General features: G+C 41.6%; 1 protein-coding gene across 11 annotated transcripts in view; it reads left to right on the forward strand.

Annotated features, from left to right (window-relative positions):
• The window catches only part of PTPRT (protein tyrosine phosphatase receptor type T), a 477859-nt gene that overhangs the window by 165885 nt on the left and 285740 nt on the right, over positions 1–26234 (forward strand). For all 11 annotated transcript variants that reach the window (XM_074553619.1, XM_074553620.1, XM_074553627.1 and 8 more), the window contains exons 3-5: positions 16432–16703; positions 21368–21449; positions 24873–24988. In XM_074553619.1, coding sequence (XP_074409720.1) covers positions 16432–16703; positions 21368–21449; positions 24873–24988 — 470 coding nt within the window. The remainder of the gene's footprint in view (positions 1–16431; positions 16704–21367; positions 21450–24872; positions 24989–26234) is intronic.

Here is a 26234-nt window from a genome sequence, read left to right on the forward strand (position 1 = left end):
CCTACTGAGAAAATGCTTGTTAATAATTTGGCACTGATGCTGATCATGCTGAGTTCAGGGGGAGCTTCATTTGTCTGGGTCATTTAGAGCAGGATCAGAACCCCAGAGAACTGCTCAAGTATGTTTTAATTTGAGTTCCTTCTACTCAAGGTGTTTACAACCTGTTTCAATTGCTAAGTGTTGGAATTGTAGGATAAGCCTTGCCTGTGGAAAAATCTCTGTTCCCTTTTGAAGTCCTGCCAGGACTGAAGCTGCATTCAGGTTCTAAAACATGACAGAAGTTTCTACTTTACCTCTTGGCCATCTGTAATTGCCTAACATCCAATCAAGCCACAGTGTTTTATATTGTTCCAAGATGTTTAATTTAGAATTTTAGTTTTTTTCCTATTTATGCCAGGAACATCTCTCGGTATTCTTTGTCTCTTAATGAGCAAAATGTGTAATCCCCCCAAATGTTTTACACCTGCTTAAATTACAGCAATTTTGATAAACAGAATTAGCGAATTGAAAGTGTGTCAGAGAGCTGCTTTTTTACTGAAGTGCATGCAGATCTTGCCATTGCTTCCAGTGGAAGAATTAAGATGAGTCGGTACACAGGATGCTACTGCCAGCTGTAGTGTGGATCTGGATGTGTTTCAAACACAGAATCATGGTTCTTGGGTTGGAAGAGACCTCAGAGATCTTATTCCACCCCTTACCATTGTGTTTATTTTTTAAAACAGCAATGAAAATTATTTATCTTTAGAATTAAAATATATATGTATAGGGTTTGGGGTTTTTCCCTAAATCAATGTAATCCTTAAAAATTCTGAATGCAGTTTAGAAAAGCTCTCCTTGGTTCAAAACTGGAATTGTGGTTCCAAGTGCTATCAAGCCATTAAGGAAGACACTCATACTATCAGCATATATTTATACATTTTCTAAGTCTTTTTCCAATTATACACCCTGTGACCTTGCTGCCTTTGCAGGTTCAGTGTTACCTATCTATTCCCACGTGTTTTGAAGCAGCTCTGAGCTGTTTCCATGCACACACATCCCCCATGCTGGGATAAAATCAATAGTTGGAGGTTCCTTGCACAGGAACCTTGCTACAACCAAAATATTGCTAAAGGGATCCCACCTGGTGTCCATGAGGAACATCACCAGTAGCAGACAGGTGAAGCTTTGTCATGTGAACACCTCAAGTGCCCTCCCAGTAATAACAAGTTTTTCTCCCAGCACTTCCCTGCAGAAGTGATGGTCCCAAATGTGCAGAGTTTATTAGTTGTGCTCCTAATCCCAATGGAGCAGAGCAAACCTCGTGGATCCTGACATGCATGGAATGAGTGTTTAAGCTCCATGCCCTGAACTTGTCAGTTTAAGCTGAGTTTTCAGCTTAAATTCATCATTACAGATTTCTCTTTGCTGAGTTTTTCCCTCTTACAGGGATCCAGGGGCAGCCACAGCTGCGCTGGGCACTCTGTGCCAGGGCCTCAGCACCCTCAGAGGGAGGAATTTCCTCCTAAAATCCCATCTAACCCTGCCCTCTGACAGTTAAAGTATTCCCCCTATTCACAGGACTCTTTCCAGCTCTCCTGGAGCCTCTTTAGGTTCTGGAAGGGGCTCTAAGCTCTACCCAGGACCTTCTCTTCTCCAGGCTGAGTAGGCCCAAATCTCTCAGCCTTTCAAATAAATGTAAACTTTGAGGATAAAAATGGCATTCAGCTCTCCAAAATGAAAAGGAGTCTCCTAAGAATAATTCCAAACTGTAGTGGAGGGACTTGAAACTGGGGTGAAGAGAGAAGCTCAGAATAAGAATAGGAGATTCTAGGTTTATTTAAATCTCCTAGTTGCAGGAAATGGGAACTGGTGAGTCAGTGAGAACAGCAGTAATTAGCTGTTTCACTTAGAGAAAAATGCACACTTCAGAGGCTCCAAATGATTACTTTGCACTAGTGTTAATTCTAGAAATTACTGTGTCTTTTTATGGACCTTTCTGGTGGATGTCAGAGCAAGGAAGTGTTGGGCAAACGGCTGGTTATCATTTTGGTGAGGAACAACAAGTGTTGGATCATCTGAGGGGGTTTTGGAGTGAAGTGGCTGCTTTGCTGATGTATTTCTTTCATAGCTGTTTAATTGAGCAGTAAATAGAAAAGCAGTGGGAATTTTTTCTTTGAAGAAGAGAAAATGGGGATAATTTCAGGAAGCTTGGAGAGAACATGATCAAAACAATAATAAAAAGATGAATTCATTTAAGGTGGGTCCAGCACAGCAGACTCACCATCAGAACCTTTACAGAGGAAAACTCTGACATTCTATTGTGCAGAAATTACTGTGCCAGTGTAATAATGGATTTAAACTGGATTTATTTCAGAGCTTTTGAAATACCTTTTAGAGTTTATTATCTAAAGTAATCCTCAGGGGGAAACAAAACTCCCTGTGGGTTTTGAAGGTGAGTGCAGACAGCAAATAGTCAAAAGTGTCAGAGGGTTCACAACTGATGGCCCAAATGTCCTTCCTAATAATGCATTAAATTCCATTCTGTGAGAAAATATGGACAATTGGATGACTAGAGTAGCACTGAGAGAAAAAGGTGTGGGGAGCTGTGAGGAAATCGAGATAGTCTAACAGCTCATCAGATTGGGGCAGGCTGGGGGCAGTTTTTCATAAAAAACTTCTGATTTTTTGTGAATACTATGAACTCTGCTTACTCTATAAACTCAGTGTATTCCTGACCATCTGAACCAATTATTTTGTTGTGGCAGGAACCACGGGAAAAAGCTGGATTTAGATGGATCAAGGAACTCAGCAGTTACAATTTTGAAGCTCCCATCCAAGCAGTGCTATCAAGTCCATCTGCCATGGCCTGCAGAGCTCAGAATGGCTCTGGTAGTATCCTGCACTATTGGTTTTCAGCAGGAAAATCAGGACCAGAAAATGTGATTCAGTAGATACCATTAATTTCTAATAAAAATTTAACAACATGCGCATAACGCTGTTTATTTCTAAATGAACTGCAGTCCACAGGAAATAAATCTCTCTGTACTTTTGGGCAATTTAGTAAAAAATGTTTACACAGGCATCCAGCTCAGAAAGCACATGGGACTAACAGCCTTTGTAGATACTGGTAATCCTGTTTCTGCCTAATATCAAAAAGACCAAGAAGTGAAACGTGATAAAATATTGCAAATTATGTGTCCTTTAAGTGTTCTGAGGCTATTTGATTAAAACAGGGGCAACTATGCAGTGGCTCAAAGGCAGCATGTTCCAAGCTACTAAAAAAATGCTTTGTTACTCAACACAAGTGTCAAGATATTTGAGCAAAAATACTTGTCAAGTTTCACCGCTATCAGATGTTTCCTTAAATAATGATTAGGCCTTGGTGTAATGATGGATATAGTTTAATAATTTTTAGTTATAACTGTGTGTTTTCAGATTTCTTTAAGCACAAATACTGTGTTGTGGTGCGAACCAGTCACCAAATTATTGATTTGATGCAGAAATAGCTGGTTTTTGGATTAAATTAGTCTGTTAACACAGAGACTCGGGCACCTTCAGTGAACACCAGGAGCAGCCACTCTGGGCAACTGAGCTGCTTCCAGCTGGCATTTCTTTTTCTCATTTTTTTGGAAATATAACTCAGGTACAATCCCCTAGAAAAGAGGGTGCTGGTAACAGCCCCCCTGTTTAGGTGCTGCAGTTCTAACAGGGGTTAAGATAGGCAAACAAACAGTGAGTTTAGAAGAAAAATGTGGTGTAATTTAGTTCCCATGGGAATGAGCAAATGCTGGTGATCACAGCTGGGAAAGGCGTGGGCTGGCTGTGGCTCTTTCCCCCTGTGCCAGCACATCCCTCTGGGGCTGTACCAGCCTCTGCTCTGGCACTCTGGAGCTGCTCCTTTGCAGAAATTGTTGTGCTGCCATCCTCTGTGGTGGCTTGTGAGATGGCCTTAATTATTTCTGAGCCCACTCTGCCAAATTCCATCCTTGGCTGTGCTGCAGCGCTCCCAGAATAGCAGCAGTGACTTCAGCAGCACCCAGTGCTCTGAAACTGAGCTCATCAAAGTTGAAAATTTGGTGCAAAAAATAGCTCAGCCTTTGACCTTTAACATATTCTGAGTTTGGAGCTGTAGTGTTGATTTCTTAGATGTACACAGAAGTGACCATATGGTTAGAGCAGAGTTATGTAAAACTGAAGACACAATTCCTTTTCAGACATCATTTGCTCTGGTTGCCTTTTGGCATTACATTTAATATGTGCTTTCTGTCACAAATAGAAAAGGTAATAATCCCTCTGCAGTTTCCTAGAAAATGTTGCATATACAAAACATATGGAAATGTTAGCTGAGCTGCAGAGAACATAAATGTTGGCTGGCAATGGAGCTGCATGCCTGCTAATGAGACATTTAATTCTGGCTGACATGGAAACCGCTCCTAATACTCTAGAATTATGTAATAAAATATATTTAGCTATTTGTCTTTAATGATTAAGCAAACACTGAGCCCAATGTATTGAAAATAAATATGTGCCTGAGCTGTGGAGCTCAGTGCTGCCCAGGAAAGTGATGTTTGCACCAAAATACTTCTGGCAGCTGCCTGGCTGATGCCAAAGGCAATTCAAGAGTGGTTTCCACAAAGCCCTTGTTGGTTCAACCTTTAGGGTCCAACTGGCCCAGCAATTTAGATTTGATGTCAGTTTTAATTAACCACAGCAGCACGAAGATAAGCACAGTTTATTAACTTGCCACGAGCAGGAGGCTCTGGGTAGAGCTGTCTCAGCTGATGGTCTTGTGCGGCTTTGGAGACACAGAGGCTTTTTTTAGACACAGAACTGGAGCCTGAGAACCTTGAACAACACCAGGGTAACCACCTGAGAGCATTCAACCTCAGCGGCTCCAGAGTAGCCAAACTAAATAAATTCAATTATGAATTATTGTTATAATTGTAATTCCTTGTTGTGAACCTGGAACCATTCATCCATGCACCTCTCACACATGAGGCTGCAGCCAACAGCTGCTGCATCTTTGGGAAGGGAGAAGGAGGCAGAATGGAGTTGGTACAGTCTGTCCTTTATCTTTTAAAGTGTGGTTAGGGGAGAGGATTAGGCAAAAATAAAAGTATGTGTTCAGAGAAAAAAATGAGTTGGAAAATAAGATGAACACAAAATAAAAGTCGAGAACAAAGGCTGCCCTGGCAAAGGATTGTTGTTAAATTTATAATGGCTTAATTGAGCAGCCACTGGATCCGGGTGATGCAGAGCAGTCTGTGAGGATTATCATGTGCTATTAGAAGTTGTTTTCTGTGTCTTTTCACCCTTACATAAATCAGATCTTCATGGGATAGAGAGCACTGGAAACCTGACTTTTTAATCCAAATTTTGTGCATGTCATGTACATTTAAGCATAGCAGATCCTGTTTCTGGAGAGAGGTTTTACCCTGGGAAGCAACAGACTTTGTTGGCTTGCTGCCCCCTCCAAGGAGAGCTGATGTTGCAGTGGCTGAGATGCAGTGATTTAATTATTCAGCTGCATGTAGTCACCAACCTAAAACATGTGTTCTTTGCATCTGTATCAACCTGGTTGGAGAGATTTTTATTTTTAACCATAGGGTTTTGACAGGATACAGAATTTAATTTTTTTCACATTAGCCCTGTGTTTGAATACAAAGCTGAGGCACACAGAATAAGCAGCAATTACTTGCTCAAAAAGCACTGACCATTTCCTCTGAGCTCCTCTCCTGTTGGTATTGAGAGAGAGAGGTGCATTTGACAGCAGGTTATGCCCCAGGTTAAATCAGGGGAGGAAGGGATGCTGAATTCTGCTGAATCCTGTGCCTTCTTGAGCAACATCTGTGGGAGAGCCTTCGAGCAGAGGTTGGGACTCCTGTCCCCACAATGTCTCTGGGACTTCTTTCAAGGTTCAGTGCAATAAAGCTCTTGAGTGTTAAGAGCTGGAATTTTGATGTCATTAAGTGAAGATATTATGTCACATAATGGCTATTACCCCTATTTTTTACTTGCCTATTTAATTACATAAACATTATTAGCTGTTTGAATAAACTGCCTATATTTTACCAGAGTGGTAAGCTAGTGATTGGTAGGATAAGTAGTTGTCAGGCTACTGGAAATGAAAAGCAAATAAACCTCTTCAGTTTGCAAGGTTTAGTGTACATTTTCATCAGTTTTGAAAGATAATCACATAACAAAATTAAATTTGCAGAGAATTCCTGACTGTTGTTTACAGTGAATTGTATGGTTTTTATTACAAATGCCATTACCTGATAGACTGGTGTAACTCCACTGTTAATGGACTCTTTTTTAAAATATCCCTGCCAAACAATTTATACCATGCTTGTAAATAATAGAATAAGGACACTGTTGAAGGAAACTACTGCAGTGACCTTAGCAATAGTGAATGCTGGCAATGAGTCTATTAAAAAGGTTTTTCACTGCTGAGATTTATAGAATTGTTTCTGATTCTACAGCACACAAGTTTTTGCTTCTCAGTGAACCCAGGCTCCCAGCTGTGACAATTGGGCTTTTATTAAAGAAAAGTTTACAGAATATGGGAGGAAAATTCTAGAAATAGCAGTGGACTCTAGAGAGAAGCATGTGGACACCCCATCCCTGGAAGTGTCCAAGGCCAGGTTGGACAGGGCTTGGAGCAACCTGGGGTGGTGGACGGGGTCCCTCCCCATGGCAAGGGGTGGAATTAAATGTTTTTTAAGGTTCCTTCCAACCCAGATAATTCTGGGATTCTCTGATACACAGAATAGCTGCCACATGGGCTGTAGCTGTAGAGCAGAAGTGTTCTGAATCCTCATGAACAATGATTTATGTTGTAAATAAAAATGTGAGTTTGTTGGTGGAGAGGAAAATGTGATTGGATTTCTGATGCTATTCTAGCTGGTGATTTTTAAGGAGGAGAGGACTGTGCTCTAGAGATGCAGGTGGAAAGCCATGCTGGATCACCTTGCACCACTGAAGTGAGAAACGTTGTCGTGAATCTTTGTGATGAACGGTGCAGTGCTTGTTATAGACTGCAAATGTTCGATGTCAATGCCTTCAGGAGCTCACTGACTCAACAAATGTCTTTAGAACAAATGGCTGGAAGTGCAGTGAGCTATCATTGCTGTGCTTGTGTCCACAGCAATGAGAATTCATTTTTTTGAGCTGATTTTTCATGCTGTATCCAACAGGTTTCTATATTGAGTACAGACTACTGGAGACCACTCTGGCCCGTAGCTGAGGCCAGAAACAGGCAATAGAGATAGAGATATTATTCCCTTTTTCTGCCTTGTCACTTCTGAGGTGTTACAGTCAGTTTTCTTGCACTTCTAGATCATGCCTTGGTGAAAAACTGAGGCAATAAGTCCCTCCTGTGCTTAAAAATGTCCTCTTGTCTCTTCTGTGTTGGACACTCTCACTCTCCCAAGTGCTGCTTTTCATTGCTGTTCTTAGGAGTTCTGTCTTCATGTTTCAGTTGAATTTTCTTCTGGACAATAAAGAATAAAAACCTGTGTCACTGAGGAAATGACGAAGTCAGAACCTGAGTCCTGAACTTTATATTTCTATTGCAAATCTCTCAGTCTATGTCATTGGCTGTCCTTGTCAAGGCCAGCCTTTTGTGACCAAAAGTTGCACAAAATGTTACACTGCTGGAAGAATGCTTTTAACAACAGAAGCAGCTATTTTTATTATTGATTTAAATAATCTTGCAAGGTTAAAAGAGCATCCCATTAACAAATGGAGTCCTTCCCAAGTCCCTGCTTCACAGCCTCTTGCAGGAATCCCATTATCCCCCTTAAAGCCCTCTGCTAATTAGGCATTTGTTGGCTTTTTTGTCACTTGACCACCTCCCATATGAATTTTGTAGTTGAAGAGGGTTTGGTGACTCTGAATCACCAGAAAGTCATTAAAATGTGTTTTATTTTTCTTTGTAATCCATTATGTAGTTTTGCCTTGCTCCTTCTGTCAGGGGTAGTTTAGTCTTCCCCATCCAGGCTGGTGAAGCTTCTGCAGTAGATGTTCCTTTCTTCAGCATTAACTTGAGGGGGGATAAAGGGAGGCTGCCACATGGCTGGAGAGAATTCTGATGCCTCAGGTTTTAGCTGTTGTATTTTTCAGGTTCTGTATTGCTTTAGTGTGTGGGTCTGAGTTTCACATTGGGGATGGTGAGCTCTGTGCACAGAGCAGGGAGACAAAACAATTCCTGCTCCAGCTGGGCACCAAGGACAAATGATCCAAATCTCAGCCCAAGAGCACAAACACCGTGGGCTGGAGAGAGGAAAACAAGCAGGGTGGGACTGCCTGGGCTAAAGCTGGAATGGGACAATGAACTGCAAGGTGCAAATGGAGCAGAACTGATCACAGTGAGAGACCCCGTGCCTGGTTGAGCATTTTGGGACAATTTTGGTTCATCTTGGGTGCAGCCTTCATAAGACATCAATTCTGGGTTGTGAACATCTTTCAGTGTCTGTGGGTCACCGCGATTCAGGCTTTGGGCAGCATTTGTAAGAGGAGTGTAGTTTGATAACAAAGCGCTCGTGTTTTATGGGTAGCAGTATCTGGGCACACACTGAAAAGCTGCAGTCCTGCATGGCTCAGTCATTCCGTGGCTCAGGCCGAGGAATCAGTGGAAAAGCGTGCAGCTGGCAGTTATGGACCTGGGGGAAACCTGCTTTTCCTAATTCTGAGCATAGGCCCAGAATTATTTGGTTTCATGTATAAAGCAAAGGCGTTGCAAGCTTCTCCCCTCCCCAGGCCTTTTGGAAATGGGCAAAGCAGACCCACTTTTGCCACACTTCATCTCTCAGGGACAACTGGGGAAGTGTGTATGTCACACTCTTTACTTTAAATGTCTACAGCACATATTTGAGGTAATATGAGGTCAGTCTCGTTCTGAGATTTTTCTTACAAAAATCTCCCAAAATCATAATACTTTTAATAACATTCATTTTCAGAAGAAAAGCTTTTTACAAGCAACAGACTGTCTCTTTAAAAAATTCTTCCCTATTATCCAACTATTTCCCAAGTGAATGAATTGTCCTCATGAATGATACTGAACTCATTGCCATTTATATTCATATTTATCAGCGAATCAAACAATTTCACAGCTAAATTAATTCAGTATGACTCACATTTAAGAATTAAACCCCATGGGTTTGATTTTGCCCTAATACATGGAAAAGGGATGTGCTTATGAGATTTAGAATTCCTGGGTTTGTACAAACGCTGCTGTCTGTAGTACATCAGTGAGGGGAAGAGATTTCTGAGCCTTTTTCAGTGTTATACAGAAAACTGAATGTAAAAATGTGGGAAGTGTGCAGCAGGTAGGTAATCATAAATTTTGTAAAATAACTACAATTCAAGTTACAGAATCTTAAAGTGCTTGGAAATATTCACTTATTTTCCCCAGCACAATGTATAATCAAACTCCAGAGCTCATTGACAGAGTCTTATTCCTAACTCAACAAAAATGATAGAGAAAGATCATTCTGTGGCTAATTAATAAATGGGGTTAATGCAGCTCTCGACTTCAAAAAAATCTTTATATTACTGATTGTCAGAGGATTGGAATGGTAAATTCTTCTTCACAGCACCCTGTGAAGAATTCTTATAGTCTGCTTAAAGCAGCTGCTTTGCCACTGCTGGAAACCAACTGTGGAGGTAGATGGAATTTTGTTGTGCTGACCACAAACATATTTTGTCATACTTAACATATGGAGTGTTCAGGGTCTTTTCTGTGACCTTCAGAGTGACTTGAAGGTAGTTCAGAGAGACTCCTTGCTCTGATCTGAGCTTCTGCACATCCCTGTGATAAAGGGATGGAAAAAGGGAAAGACTCCCATGCTCTCAGTGTAGGAGGTAGTGAAGTGACCCTGGGAATGGGACACTGGGAAAGGGTCAGAGCACTCCTGCAATGTGGGAATCCACAAAATTAGAGGGGAAATTGGAAGGTTTTGGGGAAAGCTGCAAAAGGCAGGGCTCAGATACAGCAGAACTGTGATTAGAGCTAAGCAGCAGCCATGAGATTGGTCAGCAGAAAAATTATTTGAAAAGTAGAAAAGCAAGGACAAGTAGAACAATGATCTGTGTATTAACGCTTGTCTTGAATAACTCCCTAAGCTACAGAAAAGTTTATCTAGTGAGACATTAGGAAGTTTGAAGCTTAATAATGGAGCTCTGTGCATTGTGCTTTAAAGCTTACAAGCAGGTATTGTATTTGAAATGAGCAAGCATTGTTTTAACCAAAGGTACATGTGCTTATGGTGATTGGATAGAGCTACTGTCAATGTGCTTTTGCTTTGTGTGATTGGTCAAGAAGCTTATAAAGTGAGTTGTAACATTAAGTTTTTTGGCCTGCTGACTGGATTGTGAGCTGGTGGCATCTTCCCGTTGTCATAGCCATGTAATGACACTGATGCTGAAAATTAAACAGATTGAGGAGCTTTCCACAGCAGCCCCATCTCATTTGTGTCTGTAAATAGCCCCCCTTGCCAACGTCACTGCAAAGCAAAGCCTCACCTCACAAATCCTTTCCTGCCAGGAGGAGATCGGGAGCACTGAGTTAGTTTGTACCACAGCAGGTGCCTGGAGGATGAGAGACAGAGGATCTAACTGGAAATGAGAGGTTTTGGGCTGAACAAAAGAGGAAAAAATATGAGGGTAGTCAAGCAGTGGAGGAGGTTGGGGATGGGCAATGCTCAGGGGAGGCGTGGAAGGCTCAGTGGTGAGCTCAGGGCTGATCCTGCTTTGAGCAGGGCCTTGGCCTGAGGCCCCTTCAGCCCACATTATCCCACGTTGCTTTGTTCTGCCTTAACAAGGACAGGTGTCAGACTCACTTTCTGGGATATAGAGTTGTTCTCTGGCAATAAACACAACTGTGTCTCAAAACAGGCTGGTGCACCTGCTGCAAACCTGCATCTTCATGTCAGGAAGAGTCTGCTCTTTAGAACAACACCGTACACCTGGGTTTGGCGCTCAGGCTTTTAGAAGCCTCATTTTGCAGCGGAGCATTTTGACAGCTTCTTTTTCAAGTCTTTCCTGGTTGCTGTAATTTGACTTTTGAAGCAGCCCAGCTCTTCAAAGCCAGCAGTGAGACAGCACCAGCCAAGGTCTGCCGGGTGCTGCCGGCGGCTCCGCGTTCCTTCAGCTGCCATTTGTCAGAGCACACTCGTGTAAACTTAATGAACAATGTGCAAAGCCATTAAAAACTCAATTACAGCCTTCTCTTTACTGCAGACGTGAGGGAAGGCAAACATAAAGTGCTGATGTGTAAACACAATAGCCACCATCTGCTGCAGAGCGGCGTTTCGGCTCCGCAAACGGGAGCGGGGCTGCAGATGCATCAATAATAGGACGCTTATCAAGGCATCATTATCCACCAAGCAGGGGAAAAATTGAAATTTATGGCCAGCTAGAGAGCACTTCATGGTTTAATTCCCCAATTTTCAGTGGTATGTTTAATAACTAGGAGAGAGTGGCGTTTTATGTTGCTGCCGTTGGAAAGGATTTTTGAAAATGAATTTATTTACAGTCTCCCTGTCCTTCTTGCTTCTGACTGATGTGAGCATAACACATTCATTTTTACATAGTCAGGATAAAACCAGCCATATTAATTCATATAACCTGTTGATCCAAGAACACCATGTTTAATTGACCTTACGCTCAATTTGCTTGAATGAACTTATACTTCTCTGTCAAATAAACATAAAAAAGAACTTTTATCCAGCATATATAATTTTTTTGTCCAAATTTCATTTATTTTTTCATTTTAGTGTAGTATTGGAAACTTGAACTTTGTAAGGAAGTAAACAAAACAGTGAAACTCAATAATATTTTAGTTTCTTTTTTCCCCCAATTGGATATGCAACAGTCTAAACAAGAGTTTCTCCAAGATACCTTTTGTTTTATTCATACTCTTGCCTGGAGACAGTCAGGAGGCTTTCAGTCATCTATTAGTCAATAATTTCCATTTGTGACATGTTAATTCATTCCTTAGTCCTTTGTATGAGTGAAAACTGTGACAAGTGATTTGTTGGTGCCAGAGCAGATTGTATCTCTTTTATTTGCACACATAGGCCCATAAATTGAGAATAAGTCCCATCAGCTTCAGCTCTGTGCTCAGCCTAAAGAAGGCTGTCAGACCCTAAATCACAATATGTCAATTTTCATTAAGGATAATGAGGAAAACCACATTTGTCTTTAAAAGGCTGACTTGTCTTTTATTTATTTTCTCCTGGTGGGAGCTGTTTTCATGATCTCTCACCTACTCCTAAGTGATGGATCTTGCCCACACAAGTTCCATAGACAAATTTGGAAATTTGTAAATAGGAGCATGGATCTCATCTGTTGATCTTGGAGCATGAAGAGCAATTTTGTGAAAGTCCTGGAGAACAGGATACATGTTCAAATTCACACTATAAAAAGAAAAAGGAAAAAAAAAAAAGGAAAAAAAGTCTATTTGGAGTCAATTTACAGGATATTGGTTATCATTTATTCACAGTTGACTTTTATATCAAATATTATTATATTTATATATTTATAATATATAAAATTTTATATATATATATATATATATATATATATATAGTTTACATCAGTGATTACCTTGATGGAATTACATGTTTTCAGCCCCTAGCATTGCCAGGTTTGAGGTTTTTCTCTGGATCCTGTGGGGTGAGCTGTGCCTGGGATATCCCAGGGAAGGGTTTGTGGGGAAGCTGTCACTCCAAGGCTCTGCAGAAAGAAAGGAATTGTGGTAGAGTTCCTAGGGAACAAATCCCAAATCCCTTTAAACAAGGTGTGAGTTCTTTTCTCTGGCAGAGATGGCTGTATAAGTGGATATTTTTCATCTTTTCCATTGTCATAAAATAATACCCCTTATCAGGACTTGATAAAGTTGTGCTTCTTATAGGATTTCCTCCTGTATCTCTGCGCATATTGTATTAAACAAAATCATATATTATAAATAGGAAGCTGGGAATAATTTATCCATGACATTAGTTTGCTAGGTTATTTTTTTAGTAATTAAGACAAATTATTTTGATAAGTGCTTTTCGGTGGATAGGTATTCTTGTTGGTGTTGTCAGTTGCTGGATTCAGGTTCCCCACTCTCCCCAGAACTGTCAGCACTTGCACAAAAGGCCATGAATAGCTTGTGATTCATTATTTTGTGGGTGGCAAAAAATAAAATTGCAATTATTGCTTGGAACTTTTTTATAAAAGCTGATATTTTTTCTCCCAGAGGAAAGCTCATTATTTTTATACATGGATCTGTAAAAGTGAAATACTCCCTAACTTTGCTGTCATTGAAGCACTTCCCTCCCCCAGTGCAGTTCGGGGCTGCATTGTGTTAGACACAGCACAGATCAGAGCAGTTCTTTAGGGCAGGATAATTCACGTAGTGTCCAAATTAAAAAGCGAAAAGTTGAGAGGCATGGCCTGGAATTCTGTGCAATCAATTATGGTGTAAAAATCCCTTTTCCTGGGTGCTTCCTCAGTGTGGGTGGCCCTTGGTCAAACCCTTGTGAATGTGCAGGAGCTCTGCTTTTTCTTGGAGTGATTCTGGGCTGCACCTGCCTCCCCCCAGGGTGGGATGTGGCACATGGAGAGCTTGTCTGCCCTGTACTCCAGTGAAATGCCTCAGGCAGAGCCTTCCACAGCAGCTGCTGGACTCCTGCAGACCTTGCCACCCTTACTCTGTGGTTTTGCATGGTCTTCCCTCCCAAATTCTCTGCAGAAGAGTGATTCTTGCAGCTCTGTACTGACAGAGGTCCTGGAATCCCACAGTGGGTTGAGCTGGGTTGGGAGGGGCCTTAAAGCCAGTTCAGTCCCCTGGGGCACCTTCCACCATCCCAGGCTGCTCCCAGCCCTGTCCAGCCTGGCCTTGGGCACTGCCAGGGATCCAGGGGCACCCTGTGCCAGGGCCTGCCCACCCTCACAGGGAGGGATTTGCTCCTAAAATCCCATCTAACTCTGCCCTCTGGCAGTTTAAAACTATTCCCCCTGTTCACAGGACCCTTTCCTGTGCCCCTCTCTTGGAACCCCTTTGGGTTCTGAAAGGGGTTCTAAGGTTTACCCAGGACCTTTTCTTCTCCTGGTTGAGTAGCTCCAAATCTGTGCCAGGGCCTCAGCACCTTCACAGGGAACAATTCCTGCCCAATTTCCAATCTAAATCCCCCCTCCTTCAGCTTAAAGCCATTCCCTCTTATCCCGGCCCTCCATCCCTTGTCCCACATCCCTCTCCAGCTCTCATGGAGCCCCTTTAGGCACTGGAAGGTGCTTTAAGGTCTCTCTGGAACCTTGTCTTCCCCAGGTGAACCCCCCCAGCTCTGCCACCCTGGCTGCAGAGCAGAGGGAGGATCTGGGTGTCCCAGCTCCAGCCCTGGTGGGTCTGGGTGTCCCACTCAGCCTGCCCAGGCCTGGCTGGGTCAGGATCCCAGGCTGCTCCCTCAGCTGACAGCCTGGGCTGCCTCTCCAGGCCTGCTGGCACCTGTGCTTGCTGAAAATAAATGTTCTCAGCTCATAGGAACTGAACCCAAATTTCAAAAGTTTGTTCCTCAAAAGTTTATTTGAGTAGGTTTTTAAGAGTAGTGTGTATACGTTGCATGCTGAAGGAGAGTATTTTATGGTTGACTGGGGGCAGAGTTACATCAGCAATGGGCATTTGTCAGGACCCTAATTTTTAGACTGAAACCAGGAAGTTTGGATTCAGCTCTAACATTTCTCCAAGTTCTTTCAGAGAATCTGAAATTTCTTGACTTGGGACCATTTTGTTTTTTGTTTTTCCTTCATTTTCACTGAAAGGCAGCATTGCCAGAGACCATCTTGCCTATAAATTTTCTTAGAGTCTCTTCCTCTTCTCCAGCTGTTCTTGCATTGCACTGGAATTTCCCAAGGTCTTTAGAGTGTGTAACTTTAATACTTTTTTTTTTAATTGACTTCCTCCTGTTATTCCTTTACAAAATGAGCATATATCATATAAACACAGGGGGAAAAGTTTTCTGAGAGAAAGTTGCTTGTAGCTGTTACAAATTCATAATATGACTGTTCACAGCACAGAATTGATCCAAATGTTTGCCTGGCTCATCTGAGTCACGTGCTGTGGTGAGGAAAAGGGAAAGTCAATAGGTCAGAAGTGAGGCAGGGCTTTTCAAACTCAATCTTCTGTGAACTGCAAGAGGCCAGCACACAAACACATCTGCAGTGTGGCTTGGCAGCAGCATCAGAGCCAGGAGTGTCAAGAGGGCTGTGTTTGATTAAAAATTATCATGCCTGCCTGCTGACACACAGATTCCCCCTTCCCCACGCCAGTGTTTTCTTCAGTTCTGAGTGTGAGTGTCTGCACCCACATAAAGGAGATCCTGTAACCAGAATTGAATCAAATAACTCTCATCATGTTCTCCCTTATTGCTGACATTTGTCACCTTGATGCATCTGTGAGGAGATGAGTGGAGACACAATGTGCTATAAAATAACTGCTTGATGAATCCAAATGTGAGTTCAACATTGAGTGCCACAGTTAATATGATGCAGACTTCCAGGTTAACAAACTCATAAATTGCCTCAGTATACATTTCCCTCCCTAAATTCAGCCTACCCTTCCCTCCCACATGAATTATTGTCCTGTTGCATTATTACAAGTAAAGATGTTGCTGTTCTGTCAACATCCCTCACTTGGTTGGGCTCTGAAAATTGGGGTTTTCTTAACATGACCTTCAAATATTCAGGTGCCAGGGTTCACAAATATGGACTGGAATTAAGGGTATTGGTTGATGCAGTCAAATATCAGCAGAGAGCTTGCTCTGTTGTAGTTTTTGTGTTGAATCATAGAATTGTTAAGGTCGGAAATTACTTTTATAGATAATCAAATCAACCATCAACCAAACACCATGCTCACCACTAAACCACATCCTCAAGCACCACATACACACATTTCTTGAAAACTTGCAGGGATGGTTGCTCCTCATTCCATTCCAGTGCTTTCCAACACTTCCTATGAAGATTTTTCCCCTAATATCCAATCTAAACTTTCCCTGTGCAACTTGAGGCTGTTTCCTCTCATCCTGTCACTTGTTACCTGTTATTGAATGTGCCTTTGGGGCATGGTGTGCAGCAGGAGAACCTGATTGTTGCTTGAAGTGGGAACGTGCTTTTGTTTAGAGTGACTGTGTGATCACAAGGTGATAAAATAATACAAGCAAGCCAGCATTTCTGTTTTGATTTGCAAGTTATTTAATTAAAGTGGTTCTTGCTAGCCCTGAATCTACTGGTGTATATACCCTGCAATTTTAATATCCTTTCTCTCCCTAACAACTGGCTCCAAACAGCTGCTTCCCTCAGAGGAAGGTTTGTTTTGTGGGTGGTAAAAGGCTGAATTTTCAAATGGAGCTGCTTACACCTAAAAATCCAACCAAACCCACTCTGTTCTCTTTTCCCTTTGCCCTGCAGGCTCCTTCATGATGGTGAACAGCTCTGGGAGAGCATCAGGGCAGAAAGCTCACCTGCTGCTGCCCACTCTGAAGGAGAATGACACGCACTGCATTGATTTCCACTATTACCTGTCCAGCCGCGACCGCTCCAGCCCCGGCTCCCTCAATGTCTACGTCAAGGTCAACGGGGGCCCCCAGGGCAACCCCATCTGGAACGTGTCAGGAGTGGTGACCGAGGGCTGGGTGAAGGCTGAGCTGGCCATCAGCACCTTCTGGCCACATTTTTACCAGGTAGGGGTTTGTGATATTTTCCCCTCTCTCTCCGTTGTTAGTTTTGATAATTGGCGCCTCCCTCCCTGAATTTTCCCCTCAGAATAAGTTGTTCTATAATGGATATATAGGCAGCTTGACTATTTCTTCCCTCCTCACTTTTTTCTTTAGTTTTTGGCAGGCTACACTGATGGATGGGAGGCAATTATTGACAAGAGCCACTTGTGGTGAAATTGCCACTTGCATTGGCACTTTCCATGGCACTGTGTGACTGTAAACAAAACAGTTTCTAGATATATATCTATACTTCGTATAAATCTCCCTGGATTAATTTTGGACCTTGGTTCCATAAGAAGGAACATTTTTTGTCTTGGCTTTGCATCTTGTGCCTATATAAGGGGTGTAAGGTCGTAGGGTACTAATAAATTCTTGTACCATATCATATGTAGATATTCTTCACTAGATCCTCAGCTCCTTCTCTTTCTAGCTCAGCTTTATTTATTCTGTCAGAAGATAATTTCTTTTTAGACAAGGACAAAGCCAAGGAATGTAATGGCTACACTATTTTTTAGTTATATTAGTTTTACACCAACTTATTAGTTGTCTGCTTCAAAATTCATGTGGCAAATTTGCAGCCATTGTTTTAATTTCAGTTAGATTGTTCACGCACAATGGACTCACATACTGCTTTTTACTGGTTGAAGGGGTAGTTTTGTCTTGTTTTATATTCAATACACACTCCAAAAAAAAAAAAAAAAAAAAAAAGCCTGGGAGGTAATTGCATCCTAAACCTTGCAGGAGATTTGATGTCCATGTGATACTAATAAAAGCCATGAGTGAGACAGGCACCGGGATAGAGTGAACTATGAAAAGGCAGCAAATAGTCTGTGTATAAAAACCAGCAGGTAGAAAAGCCTCTCTTTTTCTTGCTTCTAATAACTGGGTAGGAGGTCTGTAAAATCTGAGCTGGAGGAAGATGCTTTAATGTTCTGCCTCTGAAAGAGTTGTGGATACCAGCAGAATCCACAGAGTGCACCAGGCGGGCGAGGGGGAAGGATAAAGAGATGCAAATGTGTGGAAAATGGTGTTTTAAGGGCAGTGCACAACTTGTGACTGTTCTGAAGGCACACTGGAGTGCTCCTACTCCATTCATATTAACATGATCCTGAGCATGAAGCAGAATTTGCTTCATCCTTGGTGCTCCACAGAGATAACAGAAATGATCTTTCACCCAGAAAATCGGTGCTTGAAAAACCTGCAAAAGGCAGTCTGATCTCACACTAAGAGGGATCCTGCTCTCAGATATATCAATAGGAGGCTTCCTGAGCCTCACTTAGGTCTTTTACAAGTACTTTGGCAGGTCAAGTTTGCTTTTCTTGAGCAAAAGAATCCTTTAAATCAAACAAGAATTTTCTACTGAAGCACAAAACTGAATGGATTGGAAGGCAGCAGTCCCTACCCAGGAGTAGTTCCTTCCTAGAAGATGCAAGGGGATTCTCTTTAAATTTGTGATGAGTGCGAGGGATATCTTCTGGTCATCCTTGTATTTTTGATCCTTAACCATGGCTTTTAAAATCTGAGATCTGCCCTGGATATTATGGGGGTCTAGTAGATTGATTTCAGCCTCTGATTTATAAATCACCCTGTTGGTGGTCTGTAGTCCTGTGAGTTTCTACATTTAAGCAAGGTTTAAGAAAAAGTAAAAAGGAAAAAAAAGAGAACTTGAAGCTTGAAAAATTAAAGAGGAAAATTATTGGTATTTGCCAGCCTGAAGTAGCACTTCTGCCTAAATAAGTCCAGAGGTGGGAGGAAACTTGGGTGTGTTGCTGCTTGACAAGTGTCTTGTTTTTCACACTCATGATCTAGAATGTGCCATTGCAGTGTTATTTAATAAAATCCTGGCAGGGCTTGGGTTAGAAGGGACCCCAAAGATCATCCCATCCCACCCCTGCCATGGTAGGGACACCTCCCACTGTCCCAGGCTGCTCCCAGCCCTGTCCAGCCTGGCCTTGGGTACTGCCAGGGATCCAGGGGCAGCCACAGCTCTCTGGGCACCCTGTGCCAGGGCCTCTGCACCCTCACACTTGCCATTTCTTTGTCAGCTTTAAATCAAAATTGTATTCCTGGAGAACTCTCTGCACACAAGAAGCCTGACGGCCTGTTCTGTATTTTGAAAAGACCATGCAAAACCAACATTTTCCCTAAATATTGAACTCTGCATCAGGCAAAATGTCAATTATCCTCCTGATGCACAGAAACCACACCATCCTGGACTGGGATGTGCACCAAAAATTCAGCCAGGCAGAACAATCTGAAGCTCTTTGCCCTGATCCAAGGCTTTGTCAAGTACTTTGAACTTTGGAGACGTGGCTAGTGGAAAACTGGGATCCACAGCAGCTGCCAGAGGTTGTGTTTGAGGTCTGTGCAAGGGTCATGGGAGTCATCTGGCTGCAGAAGCACTTAGCTGAGACAGAAAAACGTGGGGAGATTTATCATGTCTACCCTGGAGTTACTTGTACTTGGATTCTCAGCCTGCAAATGTTTTCCAGCGTAGCGAGGAAAAGCTCTAATGGTTCTTGGAGAAAGGCAATACGTGTAATCTTGAATTACTGCTTGCCATAAGGATGAACTCGGTCCCAGAATGCACCAAGGGCAGCACTAGAGCCTGCCAGGAAGGTGTTTTTGTGATGTATAGCAAGGAATGTTATTGATCCATGCCTGGAGAAAAGTGCTGTAGCACAACAGATGAGCTGGGCTAGGCTGCTAACACAGACATTGTTGGTAAATCACAGCTGCAACGGGGGCTTGTTCAGGGGGAGGGAAACATGAAATGACTTTGTGTTTGCACACCTCAGGAGCATTTAAGAATGCTTTTTTAAAGAGTGATGCTTTGTATTGTCAGCTGTGTTAATTTCTGTGGAGTCCTTCAAATGCAAAGCATTATTAATTGCAAAGCATTGCCTGCCTCAACCATCATGCTGCATTTCCAATTGGATTTAAAAGGACATGAGGGACAGTGAGCATGAGATTTGCAGAAATGGGCCCCATAAACATTTATTCCTGCCTTTTCCCCATGCTGAGGCTCAATTCCCAGTTTTCAGGAAAGCTCAGGTGCTTCCATGCTTCTCACTTTGATAGGGATGAGATACTTCAAAGTACACAAAAAGACAATAATGTGTAAGTTTGAACTGGGAAAGGGCTGGGAATATCTGAGTGTAAAGCAGAACAGAATAAAATAGTCTAACAATATTGCTTGAATTGAGAGGAATCCTCTATTCAGTGGATTCTGCACCAGTGGACAGGGATTTTTTAGAGGCTGAGTTGGTTATTATTAAGTCAGACTGTGCTGTATTAGAGACCCTGCACATGTTGGTAATTAACCAAAGCCAATTCTCTGTGTATTGGTGCTTACTTTTGCCATCCACTCATACCTGATGCCAGTGCCTCGGAGAACTTAGCAAATTCTTGACTTGCAGATAATTGAGAATTAGTTTGTTGTGGCTTATGACTTTTCACAAATGTAAAACCAAAATAAGGTTTTGTAGCTGAAATGTTGCACTTGAATTCAGGTCTGAAGGGAGTTGCAGTAGAGCCTTGCATGACCTTCCCAGTAAATGTAATTTTTATAATGAATGATATTTAATTGCTAAAGTAATTACAATTTCCATACTAAAAACTCCTATTTTATACTCTTATTTTATACAGTCCCTTAAAAGCCTATCAAGGACCTTGATAACACAAAACACTTGCTAATGGTTTTTGGATTACTTTATCTTCCAGTGGCTTGCTTCTTCCTAGTATTTCCTGGGCAGCCTAATTGTTGTCCAGTCCCCTCTGGAGGAGAACTTTGGTTCTGCATATTTTTAGCACCTAAGCTTTTCTTAACTTGTCTTTGCCCGTTTTTATGTCTTTTTTTTTAGTTATGGATGTATTTCAGGAGATCTCACTTTTGACTGTGTTTTAAATTGGAGGAAGAGATCTTAGCAAGTCATGAAAACATAAGATACCATGTTCTGGAAGCTCAAATGCAAAGAAAAATGAACATCAGCAATTCTGTAGTTAGAAAGGATATTTCTGGTCAATTTTCATCCACGGCAATATTTGGACAGTTGAATCTTTTACTGTATTAAATCTTTTGATGAAGGAGATAAAGAAGAGGCTGAACAGTGACAGGCTGGGAATGCCAGCTCTTATTTAGAACAAAAAGAGCTGTTGAACACCAGTTTTAAACAGTTAACTCTGTGTTCTAGTAGTGAATTAGAAGTTACAAACTACTAGAATGCATTGACACTTATTCAGGAAGATAATTCTGATGCGTGTAGTGCTTTGTGCAATTTTCCAAGGCATACTGAGAGCAAGATACCAATTTTTTTTTTCCACCTAATGTTCTTGGACTAGTGCTTAAAAGAATATAGGTGTATGCATATACCCAGGACACTTATTGCTTTTCCAAATCAGAGATGCACAGAGCTGTCTTTAATCCTATTGAATGTTGCTCTAATCCTTTGTTTTGCTTCCCCATCAGATTTGGTGTTGCACTCACACACTGAATTGCCCTGGTATCCCTCCATTGTTAATAAAATGCCTTGAATGACTCAGACTTGGAATAACAGCAGAATGTGGTGACTGCTGAAATTGATGATGCAAATGTTCTTTCTCATAATTTTTTTTCTTTTGTATTTCAGGTGATATTTGAGTCTGTCTCTTTGAAAGGACACCCTGGGTACATAGCTGTGGATGAAGTCAGAGTCCTCGCCCACCCCTGCAGTGAGCACTCTTTATTTTTCTGACTGTACCAGCATGGTGTAGGCCACAGTTTGTGTCCCAAGGAGAGATTTAGCCAGTTGGATCAGCACTAAAATGTCTTGTCTCCCTCCAAGACCCCTAAGGATAGTCAGCCTTGCTTAATTTTCTATTTTTGCAAACTGTACAAAAGGCAAAGCTGCTCTCAGTTTATGGCTAGTGGAATTCTCTCTTCTTTACTTGCTAATAAACTGATGGTTTTATTGTTTCTTAATCTTACTGCTGTGGAAAACAATCTAAAATGCTTCTCATAATACCTTTAGAAAAGAACAACCAAACAAATTGTTTCAGTGTTTCCTTGGTAAGAGGCCTGTCCCAAAGGTTGGATGGTTTCAATGTATTAGATCTGCTCAGAAAGCTGTGCAGAGATTAAAAATTAATCTTATTCAGACACTGCACTTATACAGGAATAGAAACTAATGCAGGTTCATTACACTATTCAAAAATGTTAGTGCTGCATTTCTTCTTTTGCAGACACAACAATAAGCTGAGATTTATTTACTTTTTTATGTTTAAAAAACATTGTGCCTCAGTCTTTGAGCCTGAACTCATTTGGTTCCTTTACCCACCTCTTGTGGGGCTTGGGGACTTTGTATATTTTATGGATGTAATGTACAGGTCCATTTAAAGATCTTTTTTAACAGCCCCCTCTTTCTGGCTCATGGTTTCAGTGAGTCAGTGACAGCTGCTCACAAAAAATGATGGATCTTGTAGATGGAGTGAAATAAACTGTTTTTGCTGTGATCAGAATGTCAAAGAACATCTGCCTTTCAATGTGACAGACATGGTTCTGCTCAAGTTTAACAGGACATTTCTGATAACTGCAGTATGCTTAATTGCTGCTTAAGTAAATTATATTTGTATTTACCATGTGCTCGTTGCTCAGGCCTTTGGGTGCATTTACTTCATTAAGGAATACTTACAGTCTGTATTAACCAGATGTTGCTGATATCTGGCAGCATCCAGACAAATCCCCAAATGCTCTGTGCCTTCCACAGTGTGCTGGGTGACTGCTGGTCCCTTCCCTGGGATAGAGGCCACTAAACAAACCCTGGGACAGGGCCTCAACAAGAAAATGATGGGATTTAAAGCAGTTAGGCAGGATGCTGTGTTGTATCCCTGCTTAATTAGGTAAACTGATTTTGAATCCATTTCTTCAAGTATATACAGGTCCTTGTTAAAATTAAATGCACTCTTGGTGACTCAGCAACAAAATGTTTGAAAGAGAGTTGGTTGGTTGGGTTTTTTTTCAATCTGTTTACAACCCCCAGCATACAGAGCCCATTGCAAGCTGAAGTTCTCTGCAGTGTCTGTAAATGCTGCTCCTGTCGGGTTCCCAGTGCTGCTTTTGTTGTTCAGCAGTGTCAGTCACCAGGGTGAACATCACCCACGTGCTCCCTTCCCTTGCACAGCCTTTGCCCCTCAGATTCCTTTTACAATTGTTGGAAATCAAAACACGGGGGCAGTGAAGCTCCTGCTGGCCCTGGAGGTGACTGAAATCATTGGTCTCATTTCTTCATTTCTGCTTTACCTTCACAGATGATAAAGGCAGGCAAACCAGTCAGCAAAAAGCAGTGAAATGACACAGTAATACAGAAGAATAAATGTATTGCTGGTGCTGCCTCTTGTTTTCCTTTGTCCTGTGAAGCAATACCATTTTCCTTATGCTAAAAGCTCATTGGCTCTGTGTGAATGAGTCCTTGCCATCACAGCACATCTTGCTCCAGAAGCTGGGCACACCCAAGGACCAGAATGATGCCATTGATGGGACTCCACAGCTTTGGATTTGTAGCTGACTCATAGCTGCACACTTTAGGCTGCAGGCACAAATATTAAAATTGTCCTGAAATACCCTGTAGAACGTTCTGAATATCACCCAGAGGGAGTTTGCCAGTAAAGCTTGATGCAAACCCTGCTGCCCAGAAAGCAGGACGGTGCAGAGTCCCTGTCCCTGTCCTTCAGGAGCTGTCAGTGAGCTGTGCTGGAGGGGGCACAGGAGCAGATAAAAACATTTGACATGGTGTATGAACATGTGTTCTCTGCTCATGTGTCAAACACTTGCACATCAAGTTTCAGCCGTGCACAGCCACAGATGCCCACTTCCCTTTAAAGCTGTTTGCTCCAACAGAAGAGAGGTTATATTGTCCTCTGAAATCATGTATTTCAGTGTCTAATCATGCTAGAAAATGTGCAGATATAAAACACTGACCTTTTTAGGTGTTTTTTCAGTGTCATACTACAATTTTTCAAATTATGCACAAACCTTTTTCTGCAAGAACATAGTTCACCTAAAGGTGTTGCATTTGCTCTTGTAATCTTGTTTATACTTTTAGTTAAATAGAGACTTAACTCAGTCTGATATTTAATCAAAAAGATAATCCTCTCATCTAGTTTCTTTGTGAAAAAACCCCAATGTCTGCATTTTTAATATCACTGGTTTAATTTTGAACTAATGCTGAATTCAGTGTCAGCAAAACATTGATATCAGTGATCTTAAACTAAGCCAGTGATACAATACTGTCAGTTAGATGAATATTTCATAAAATCTGATTTGATATTGATGAAGCATTATTCTAAAGGTCTAGGACGTATTTGATAGTCAAGAAAAGAAAAAAGAATAAAAGACTCATGTGAAAATGGGGTTTGGGTCAGTCATGCTTGACAAGCACAAAAGCATTTGACTTTTTTTGACCTTTTTAGAAACATAGTTTTGTGAAGAAAAGAGATGACTCAATTACTCTTTATAGCAGGCAATAAGAAATTGTGCCAGTTACCATGAACTTGTGATTTCATCCAAATCTGTATTTTCAGAGGTGCCAGGCCACCTTTTCCCAGCTCCATCACCACTTCTCCCTACAGGGAGCAGTTCAACACCCAGGGGCGGCTTTGTTTTGCAAAACCACTTTTGCAAAGGCTTTGCTGGGTGCTTGGGTGGGTGCAGCAGGGGTGGTTCCTGCCTGGCTCTACCCTTGCCATCCTCTGTGACCGTGCTCACAGGGGTCCCAGGATGAGGGCAGAGACGAGGATCTGACTCCATGTTTCAGAAGGCTGATTTATTATTTTATGATATGTATTATATTAAAACTATACTAAAAGAACAGAAGAAAGGATTTCATCAGAAGGCTAGCTAAGAATAAAAAAGAAAGAAAGAATGATAACAAAAGCTTGTGGCTCAGGCAGAGTCTGAGCCAGCTGACTGTGATTTGCCATTAATTAGAAACAACCACATGAGGCCAATCACAGATGCACCTGTTGCATTCCACAGCAGCAGATAATCAATGTTTACATTTTGTTCCTGAGGCCTCCCGGCTTCTCAGGAAAAAAAAATCTGAAAGAAAGGATATTTCAGAAAATACCATGGCTACAATCCTGTGCCTCTTTTGTCAGGAAAAGCCCCGCATTTCCTGCGGCTGCAGAACGTGGAGGTGAACGTGGGGCAGAACGCCACCTTCCAGTGCATCGCCGGGGGAAAGTGGTCACAGCACGACAAGCTCTGGCTCCAGGTAAAGAAATGGCTTTTTCTGGTTCATTTGGGGCTTTCTTTGCTTTTGCAAGTGAAATGAATAGCTGGAGAAGGATTGGTGGCGAAGCAAAAGGTTTTCATCACAATCCTTTGAAGAGCTGCCGTAAAATGCTTATAGGTGAGAGTTTGAGGTGATAAAGTGTGGAATTAGGAGACAGAAAAAGGAAAAAATAGCCAGTGACAGTAAAATTCTGCAAATTTCAAACAAATGCCCCATGTACCTGTAAACACTCAGCCATAAAGCAGAAGGGAGAGGAAGTGGAACAGCTCTCTTCTGCTTTATTGTGCCATCTGCTTTCCTTTCACCCCAAAACTGTTTAGCCTGGAGTCAGTTGATATTTGTTAAGAAGGAAATCTCCAAGGTCTGAAATTACTTATCTGGGTGGTTAAAATAGGCAAACCCAGTTTGCAGCCAGTTCTTTTTGCTCCCAGTTTCCCTTGGCTGCATTGACAGCTGATTTGGTCTTGTTCCTTTAAGTCACTCTCTAAAAGAGTAAAACTTTCCCTCCCTGGATGTTTTATTTGCAGTCTACTGATGAAACTTGTCTGGGTCCTGCTCTTCTGGTGGCTGCATCAAAAACCTTGGGAATTCATTGTCAGTGTTAGAATTGACACCAATCCCAACGTCAGCACATGGGGTGTGTGTGTCCCAGTGAAGGACGCAATAACTTCTCCTTCCCCTTGAATTTTTCTGATGTATACACTCCCAGCATTACCATTCCAGAAGCTTTTAAAATCATTGAATTCCTAAATGTTTAACTCCTAAACAAGTCAAGAGGATTCCTGTTGTATGTATACAAAGCCAAGATAATTTGGAGAACACTAAAGCCAGTCCAAAAGTTTTATTCTCAGCTTGGAATGATGTGACTGAAGTTTGATCACCCCATAGTTGTAACATCTGGGGCAGACAGGAAGGGCTTTTGTAGTCAAATAATTACCAGATTTTATCAAATTTTATAATTGACTTCAGGCATTTTAATAAAATTTTAAAATAACATTTTCAAATCTAGCTTAAATCAAGGAATTGGCTTATGTAATCATAAAAATTAAAAATAGTACTGGGAAAAAGGCTTAAGTTGGTGATACATGTAGTTGGCATTATATTAAAATGATTTTATGCTCAGTAACTATACTCTCATCACAGCTGTTCTAAAAATTACATTTTTAACCTAAATTTATTTACCTGTGGTGTACGTCTAGCACCCACTGAGATATATTTTTGACTT

The sequence above is a fragment of the Zonotrichia albicollis genome, chromosome 17 (assembly GCF_047830755.1).
Source record: "Zonotrichia albicollis isolate bZonAlb1 chromosome 17, bZonAlb1.hap1, whole genome shotgun sequence".
In the NCBI taxonomy this organism is placed as follows: domain Eukaryota; kingdom Metazoa; phylum Chordata; class Aves; order Passeriformes; family Passerellidae; genus Zonotrichia; species Zonotrichia albicollis.